This window comes from Helicoverpa zea, chromosome 7 (genome assembly GCF_022581195.2).
Source record: "Helicoverpa zea isolate HzStark_Cry1AcR chromosome 7, ilHelZeax1.1, whole genome shotgun sequence".
Classification (NCBI taxonomy): Eukaryota; Metazoa; Arthropoda; class Insecta; order Lepidoptera; family Noctuidae; genus Helicoverpa; species Helicoverpa zea.
The window spans coordinates 8,031,094-8,040,659 of NC_061458.1; the positions used below are offsets into that span (position 1 = coordinate 8,031,094).

General features: G+C 39.0%; 1 protein-coding gene across 1 annotated transcript; it reads left to right on the plus strand.

Annotated features, from left to right (window-relative positions):
- Nucleotides 1–8,283, plus strand: LOC124632151 (ras-related and estrogen-regulated growth inhibitor-like protein). The gene is made up of 6 exons (XM_047166838.1): nt 1–315; nt 5,359–5,415; nt 5,786–5,862; nt 6,924–7,105; nt 7,503–7,689; nt 7,824–8,283. The coding sequence occupies exons 1-6, from the start codon at nt 252–254 to the stop codon at nt 7,890–7,892; spliced, it is 636 nt and encodes a 211-aa protein (XP_047022794.1). The 5' UTR covers nt 1–251; the 3' UTR covers nt 7,893–8,283.
- The last annotated feature ends 1,283 nt before the right edge of the window (nt 8,284–9,566 follow it).

The following is a 9,566-nucleotide window of genomic DNA, read 5'->3' on the forward strand; positions in this document are numbered from 1 at the left end:
CTAGAGACGCCGGCAGTCGCGCGGGAAACTTCGCGGCACTCGGTCGGGCTTACGTCTGTAAGCAGCTCCGTGAAATCTATCTCTCGATCATATTTACGATAACTCTCATCGATTCGTGCGAGATATCGACGGCTACCGTGTTTTTTGACATAAACTGTGATCGTTAATTGATGTGGTTGTTGGACTCGGCTGCCATAATGTCCGGCTAAACAATTTTGTAAAATAAAAGTGAAAAAAACAACGCTGTCCAAATGAAGATGACTGTGAATCGTATAAGGGTGGTGGTGCTAGGGAGCCCCCGGAGCGGCAAGTCTGGTTAGTACAGAATGCACTTCTGCTCTATAATGATGACCATGATTTTTAGCAATTATTTGAAAATTAATATTAACACCGCGTTAGCTGTGCGATTGACATCTTTACAAATATTTTAAAAGTCGTTAAACAAAGTGCTTAAAAGTGGCCCTTTTTGTGGAATCGTTCCACTTCCTGGTATAAACTTAAAAGGAGAAAATATATTTTTATAACTTTACACGAGCGATAAAATTGTCATTAACTTGACAAGCAGCCTGTGGATAACGTGTAAAATATTCAAGGAGGACGTTAAAAAATATTTTAAAAGAAAAATCTTTTAATTATTTCAGTAAGAGCTATACAATTCGAGATTAAAACATAAGTTGTAAGAGTAATTTTTTAATCAAAAGTTTTATCTCCTGCAGTTAATATTTGTTATCATCGTCAGTAATAAAATAAGGGATACGTTATTAAAGTCAACGGAGTGCGAATCTGAGGTACATACCCTGTAATTTCAGTCATCCAAAAGGAGTTTAGTGTGGTTATTATATCAGAGGAATGTATAACGGGAATTAAAATTACAGTCATAACTGCTTTCTTTAAAGCGACGCTTTAGTCATTTTTAAGTGCACAATTTTTTGCAAGTGCACAACGGGATAGTTGACAATAAACATTTTGCAACACATTTTATACTCGTAAAATATACCATGTTAATCTCTAGACGTAGACGAATCACGAAATAAATAACCATTGTGCACTCATGTATAGTATTGTTTAATCATGTATTGTTTACTACTGTAAATTGTATCAAGTTTACATTAGACGAGTACGCATTTAATTGGCCGCAGCATATCACAGTATTCAATGACATTCTTCTATGTCAATGTTTTATGTGTAACTCAGCATATTTGACTAATGCATTGTTTTATCTCGAGTACGGGCTCGTTTGGTTTTATTTGCTCGGTATTTACTCTGCAATCTATCTGACTATGTTTAAGCGCCCTGCAAATATTATCGAGAATCTAGATAATACCTTCAATCTTATCGATAAGATTCAAGTAATTTTGCTTTACAAGGATTTGCTGAAGCTCCATTTGAAGTTTTTTATAACTGTCATTTATTTAATGTTGTTTTATATACTACGGGAAAAAAATCTTATAAATATTTAAATTCAAACATAAAAATTATTTAATTTCTTGTTTCCTGGAACTAATCATTGTTTAAGCACTATTTACAATAAGATGCACAGATTTTACTTAGGTTATCAATTTTCATGATAACATAGGTAGGACACAAAACATAGGTAGGTACCTACACAATATTTATTTTGTGGATTGGACCTGTATGTAGAATGTATCGATAGGTCTTTATTAGAACTAAGTCGTTTATTTCTTTGGTGATATGTTTTGAAACTTTATAGTCTGCAGCAATAGTTTGTAGTTCACATACAAACGAGAAGACCGGTGTAAGAAGATAGTTTTGCAGCTATACCAAGGGCTGCGGTATCACTAGTGTATCGTAAATTCAGGATCACGGCACTTGCATTCTGGTTCATAAATATGGTTATTGGCGTGTGATATACATGTGTAGAGCAACGACCTCGACAGCGGCGTTAATGGCTGATCGGACGTTTAAAGTTACACAACGTCGTCTGGTGGCGCCAGGCGTCGCAGCCGTCGGGAAATCGCGCCGCTGACCCAGCGGCCGACTCGCCGCCGACTGGTTGTAATTGCACCGCTCTAATTGTCGGCCGGCTGACGGCTGACGGACCGGCTGCGACCGCTCCGAGACGCATGCGTTTGCAATTCATTACAGACGGGAGCGAGCCGGCCGACATGCGAAATTGTTTCAATGTAGATCCTGTCCACGAACGGCCCCGTGGGAGTGCCGCTTGTCTGTCACGGATACGCCGTTCACGTCGTCGTTAAACCCCTCGGGAACATTATCTACTCATTTGACCGTTTAGTACTGACATTATTCACGAAACCCATTCTTCATGGGGCCATTTATTTTCGCATTACACTGGATTCCGTTACCACGAATTCGCGGCTGCGCTCTGCACTTAATATCGTTCAGGATTTTATTTGGGTTACGTTAATACTTCATACAAAATGTGATGAGTATTCTCCAACCCGTTGTTACCAGACTATTAAAGTCGATATAGTTAAAATATTCATTATGTCGAGTCAATAAAATATTTCAATTAACGTGTCCACCGCAGCGTGGTACATGTCAACGTGCGTCCGTTTTTTGTCTGAAATGAATTGTGTTCTGAGAGCAACGAACTTTAATTTGGAAAGGAGCCACAATTTTTTGTTATGAAAGATTGCTTTTGGAGGGTCTGTAGGTTTTTGTGAGGAGTGTCGCGAAGGTGCCAAAATGGGATGTTAACAACCGCGTTGATTGTGCATGAGCTTTAGAGGGCCGGTTGTAGCGGCGTGCGCGAGCGCAGTGCTCCGTGCGACGACCTTCTCACGGCATGATGAATGAGCGCAGCGTGGAGGTATTGAAGCATCGTCGGCATCTGTACCTTGCGGATTCTGACATATTCACTTGTAATGTGTTTGTTATATTGAGTTTCGTTTCGATATAATTTGATCGGTTTATCTTTGAAGGCATCAGATGTATAATTGTATATACTTACTCCTGAATTAAAAAATAAATATTTCCACCAAATGCAATTTGCTGAGAAAATGTTTAAAATACTGTTCGTACAGGAACAAATTCGCCTAAAGTTTAATCACAAATTGTTCTCAGTCTGCATGGCCTAAGTCGCTGTTGTCTTACCATTAATCAATCAGTCACCTCAGTCTAGTAATCCACTTAGTAACACATCGAGACATATGTCTTTTTAAATTGCGCCACAACACAATTACACACTGATGTCACAATTATTGTCATGTCTGCTCATATTAATAAACTTAGACCGGTATCAAAAGGAGCCAAGTCTTGGCAATAATGGTTGGTCTATGATGGCCAGCTCGACACATGATCGATGTGTCCAGTAATCTATTAATTACCCTAAAGATTCCTGTCGATAGCTACATCCATTGTTCTCGAAGATAACATACGATCTATCAACCCACGTGGTGCCGTGTTGTTTGATCACAGTAATTTGTCTTATATGCATCGATGATTATAATTTGATGTAATTTTTTATTGGGATCTCGTCAGAAGAGATTCGTTAATCATTTGATCCTCCACAATAACCGTGGTTAATGTATTACTCATAAATGTTGGTAAATCGTTTCGAATTATGTACCCTTAATCATCAGGCAGGCTACTATTTTTAATGTTGCCGATGTTTTATCGACGGTCAACGAGATTTTTTCGAAAAAAATCTGATACATATATAGTGAAATTTCATTGTAATGCTTAATGGGTATCTTAAACGGGGTATGCGATGTATAGATATAAGAAATCCAATAGTTTAACCTAAATAACTAAGATAGCTCCAATCCGTGCCATAAAATGCAGAAAAACGTAAACTGCTCTGGTAAAATGCCAAGAAGTCGGTCTAACATAAAAATAATATTAAAGTCAAAGTTATAAACTGCGTTTTAATCGAATTCCGCATATTTCAGTTAAAAGTGGATCGATGAAACTTTATCACTCGCCGATTATGTACGTAATCGGATCGCAGAGAAAGTAATGCATTTAATACTCAATGCACACGGGGAAAAAATCGAAAGGAAAAATGAGAGTGAGGAATTTCGATCGTGTTTCATAAACTACGATATACCGCGGTGTGTTGTAATTTTTATCAACGCTTGAAAAGGTTTTATTGCACGCTGGTTTATTGACGTGACGATGTTTTATCGGCGGCGGTTCGTCAATCAAATATCCGAGATATCGATCTTCTCTCTCAATTATTAATGTCAGCATGCGCGGACGCTGTGCGACTGTAACTTTATTACAATTCCGATTTATTTCGGCTTCCACTCAATCAAAATAATTATTTGGTAATCGGAAATTTTCAGAACCTGAAAACTGAATAAACAGAGCTTTCCTTTTAAAGTTACAGAATACTCGTTTCCTTATAAGCAGTTACGTCGTCATGCCAGGAATGGCATAGTATTGTAAGGTAATAGATTTCCTATCCTAGCCTTAACCGTCTGCGCCAGAATGCGTACGGAATGCATTCCAAGTCCATTGTCATGCGACAACGTGCTGCAGTTGCATAAAAGCATTGTGGACTCTTGTGTAACTGCGTTGGGTCAAGATTCTGACACAAATAGTAACGGCGATAACTTATTCGGGAGTAGGTATTATCCACACAGTGATGTCGTAAGCGATTCTTGTAATGGAATGTTAATTAGGATTTGTTACAAAAACAGATGTCTATCTAGTATTCAGTAGATATGCACTTAGTGTTCTGTTCCTACTGTTTCATTTATCTCTGATCAAATTTTGTAATTCCGGAGATAATTTTAATTATGAATACATTTTGAACCATCTACAACAATCTTGTTTTCCGGCCTCCGGCTTGAAAGTTAAGCTTTTAATAAGATAATTAAGTACCTACCGTACTGGCATACAGGACCATGACAATATGCATTAACATTATTATTTAACGACCTATACAAAAGGGCTGGTATGTAATGTTTTGTACATTTCCGCGGGACATTAAGTTACGCGTTCTGAATTCAAATGACTCGTTTTCATCATCTAAATGATAGAAACTGCTGTAAGGTTTACACTCCAAAGAGTCGAGTACGAACGTAATCTCACGTCCGAAGCGGTCTTGTCGGACAAGCAATCAGCTTGTTGAATAGCGCCACTAGTTCCTTTTGATGGGCTACAGGATTCTCCACACTTCATTTCGTCGGTAGCTTACAGCCGACTCTATTCACGCAACTTGCCTTGTCATTGTTGTTGATAACTGTTTGTATTGTGTACAACCCTTTGATGGGAATTCCAGGAGTGAAAGGACTAATCAGTGTTGGATCCACTCGCTTCTAGAAAGTTGGGAGTGACGACCTCTTAATTGTTCGCCTATTTACAATATGTCTTCGATGAAGGCGTGCTTCTTACAATGTTATTCATTTGGTTCTCTTTTTGTTGCAGCGGTGGTCGTGCGTTATCTAACAAAGCGGTACATCGGAGAATATAGCTCGACAGGAGGTTAGTGAAGTTCACTCGATGAATCATTACTATCAAATAATAACAAGTATTGGTCTTTTTTTTTGATCTTGCATTCAATAAAGTAACGATCTGACATTTATGTGACGTCAATTTCTGGGTTAATTTACAATAACTTCAGTGGTGTCGGTTATTACAGTATGTATTATGTATTTAAATTAAAATGTCTGCTTCCTTCCGACATTAAACATGACGTTGGCGACATATTTCTCAGGAGGTGAATTAAAATGTTAAGGAAACCACTTTCAGTAGTCGATATAATACTAAATGGTGTTGCTATCGAATGACAACAACAATATCAGGACAAAAGCGATCGTTACGCGCTTTACTATAGCGAACTCTCTTGTTTCAGATTTCCTTTATCAGCACAGAGTGGTTTTCGACGGAGCCGTTTCAGAAGTTGAAATACTAGATACATCTAATTGCGCGGTAAGTAACGAGTTGGCAACAATGTTGCTTTTAGCGTTAACACTAAAATATCAGTCACCGCGAACAAAAGGCTCGACGTAACGATAAGATTAAAACTCGAAGCTCGAATAGCAAACGAAGAGATAGACGGTCAAACTTAATTTACCATTAAACAATGGAGATGTTAATCTGCTGTGGGCTGTGCTGGTAGCGGCTGATGGCCGCAGTACAATTTAATTAGACGAAGTTTATGTGGCTTGTATCGGCTTATCAGATGCGATGGTTGCCGTTGCAGCATCGGTGTGGCTGCGGGCGAAATCCTACGTTCGAACCTACGCTGCGATGGAACACAAGGGGAATTCGTGTTACGTAATTGTTATGGTTTTATTGTTCAATAGGCGCACAGTGATTCTTAAACCAGTTTCGCTTCCTAAACAACGACGATGTTTATTAAACGCATTGATAACGGAACTAAAAGAACAGAATAGATTGGATGGTTCGTATTGCGCAACCGGTGATTTTATTCGGTGCAGCGAGTGGCCCCGATACGAGATTCCGAGTACCAGTTGGGGCTCGCGACTTTATTTACAATTGTAAGTTAAGTTCACTGACTTTATTTACAATTTTAGCTATTCCAGATACTCGGACTCGAGGTTAACATTTATTTCGCATTGAGATTTATTGTAATTTATATGTTGTAAACACCATGAATTATTCGGTGAGCACAGCTTTAGCAGTTTTATTGTGTCGAGAAACACTGCTTAAATAATGATGTAGTTGGCAGTCTATTAATTTTTGCCGACTTAGGAGTAGTAAACCTGAAACGTTTGGCATATTTTTGTTCGTATATTGCTTGATCCTTGATCGATATTTTCGTCTATATGTTTTTCTTCCACAATGGAGCCAATTTCCTACGTAAGCCATATTTCATGTCTATAATCAGAAAGGATACAGATAGTTCAGGCAAAATTCCACCAGCCCACAGCAGATCGTACCTACCTACAGTCAGATGAAACACAACTTCTCTATCCTAGAATTCGAGTTACCTGAGCTTCCGAGTTCATAATGACATTTCCCCTTAGATCCGAGGCTGCCTCGCGGAGCACGTGCGATGGGGCGACGCCTTCGCTGTGGTCTACTCCGTCTGCGAGCGTCGATCATTCCTCGCGGCTGCTGAGCTGCTGTCCTTGTTGGAACAAACCCGCCTGCCCGGCTGTGCTGCCGTCACCCTCTTGGGAAACAAACGAGACCTCGAACACGCAAGGTATGCTTTGAATAGGAACTTATTTTTGCCGCCCTATTAATTCGTCTTTGAGGAAATTTTCTACATGTGGTAGTTTGTACCTCGGTAGCTTATGTTATAATTTTATGTTGTGTATGTGTTATATTCTATTTCAATTTATATATAAAACATTATTGAAAGGTTTTTCCAAGCAAAAACATATAGGAAGTGGTAGTGGAAGGGTGGGCGTTTTGGGGGCTGTCTTTTATAATTTTTTTTGAAGTTGGAAAAGGGCTGTTTTGAAACCAAGTTTGAATAAATGAATTTTGATTTTGATTATATTCCATAAATCTGGGTTGCTGATTTTAAATACTTACCTACTTCACCTACATGTGGTAGGTGTTTGGACCCCAGAAACTCAAGGCAACTTCTTTACCAGGGAGGTCCACGCAGAGGAGGGTCAGGAGCTGTCGCTGCGGTTCGGATGCCAGTTCTACGAGGTGTCGGCGGCGGAGTCGTGCGCGGGCGCCGCGCTCGCCTTCCACGCGCTGCTGCGCGAGGCGCGCGCGCTCGCACTCCTGCTGCCCGCGCCCAGGCGCAAGCTCGCCGCATACTCCGTCTCTAAGGTAACATACCTATGGGTTAAAGCATACAACATGTAATGCAAAAAAAAACAACCTAAATACAATATACAAATGAAAAAAAAAATAACCTAAGTGAATAGAAGAAGAGTGAAACCTAATATACCTTACTTTTGCAGGTAATTGGCACAATATTCGGGAAAAACAGCAAAAGTGTCAGAAAGAAACGGCCGTCTCTCAGCATTTAAGATGTTATTAATTTATTTTTAGAACTTACTTACTTATTAAATCCCCCAGACTGGTTTGTATATAATTAATTTTAATTAGATTAAGCTATTCTTTAAGGTGATCTTATCATGTAGCTGCATTAATGTAGGTATCCTACATTTGTGAATTTGAAAATAGGACTATTGGTTCAAACTAGGCACGGCATATCGAAAAATATCTCAAAAGCCATATTAAACTTTATAAGATATGTAAATAAACTGAATAATGTAAATAAAATGAAATCGTAATAAGCCTCGCATTAGAATTTATTTTTTGAGTATAAACATTGTAAATAAAAAATGAATGCATAAAAGATTGTGTGACTGTAGTGAGATACAGTTATGTGATTATAATACATTTTTATACGATAAACAAATAGTTTCAATTTAAACCCTATCCTTTCCTTCCTATATCTGTTGCAAAATAATATATAAAATGTCCTTTTACATATTTTATTTTACCATTTGCAAAGTTGTAAGTAGGTACCTACTTATAGCGCCAGCATAAACATTGAAGCTAGAAGTGATCTATGACTAGGCCTATTATGCAATTCGGTTTCATATAATTACCTACATAAACATCGATATATCACTGATACCAAATAACATTAAAAAAGATGAAGATGACGTGAGTGACAGCCCTGATGCTGTGATTCTTTCATCACCAAGAAATCGAAACAGACAATACTAAAGGAAAATAAATTCCATTTCAACTGAAAGCTTTTGTGAAAACGATTCAACGAGAGTTAAAATGTATCGTATGGCGTATGTACAATAGATTTTTCGTAGAACGAAGCTCTTACATCTTCTAAAGCGGACTGTTACAAGGTGCAACACATAGATATTTCACTGGCTGCACTGTTGCCGGAACACAATCCCAAGCTGTGTCGTAAAATCGATCCCGATTGTCTTGATATATTCTTTAGCGTTGGAAAGCGAATGCGTACAGACGTCGGACGCTTTCTTAGATCATAATACCGCGATAGCGTCAAATTGATCGCAATGTGTTGCACCTCTTATACATGTCGTTAAAAGCTCTAATGAGTTTCTGTTTTCACTGGCGAAGTGTCCGGGTGTCACATCGCTACGCGTCCGACAAGGCGCCCGCGTCCAACTTATATTGATCGGACAGGGTAGTCAATGGCCGGAGAGAGTTTCGCCACGACTCGACCTTGCATGTCGGAGCACTCCCGCACCATGTCCGATCTACCGATAAAACCTATCGCAAAGACGAATGTGACGTTACGAGTTCGCTACATGTGAAAGCAACAAGTACATTTTCAAGGTCTCGGAGAAATTACTCTTTGGAATCCACCAAGAAATGTTAAACAAACTTTATCCGACAGTTTGCTACTGAGCCGCCAGACCTGAAAATAATCGCACAGATCTACAACTACTGATAACGAGATCAAGTTCAAGAGCACGTCAATAAATAAATAATGTTACAATTTACAAAGTAGATGGTTTAGGAACGAATGGTTATACAAGCGACTAGTAATAGGCAAGCATGGTGGTTACGCAATGGGCAATAAAATGTTCCCTTAGTTGTTCCGCTGTGGCATTAAATCGGGCACGTACAGGTGTATCGGCCGATGCAGAGATATGACTAATAAATCGGATCCCTTGATCGCATTAGTGGCGCCAACGTTCCGCTTG

Excerpts from the sequence above, each read along its gene's own strand:
- LOC124632151 (XM_047166838.1), top strand. The coding sequence starts at position 252 with ATGAAGATGACTGTGAATCGTATAAGGGTGGTGGTGCTAGGGAGCCCC. Across the intron at positions 5,416-5,785 it reads AGAATATAGCTCGACAGGAG|ATTTCCTTTATCAGCACAGA; the intron begins GTTAGTGAAGTT and ends CTCTTGTTTCAG. Across the intron at positions 7,106-7,502 it reads CGAGACCTCGAACACGCAAG|GGAGGTCCACGCAGAGGAGG; the intron begins GTATGCTTTGAA and ends CTTCTTTACCAG.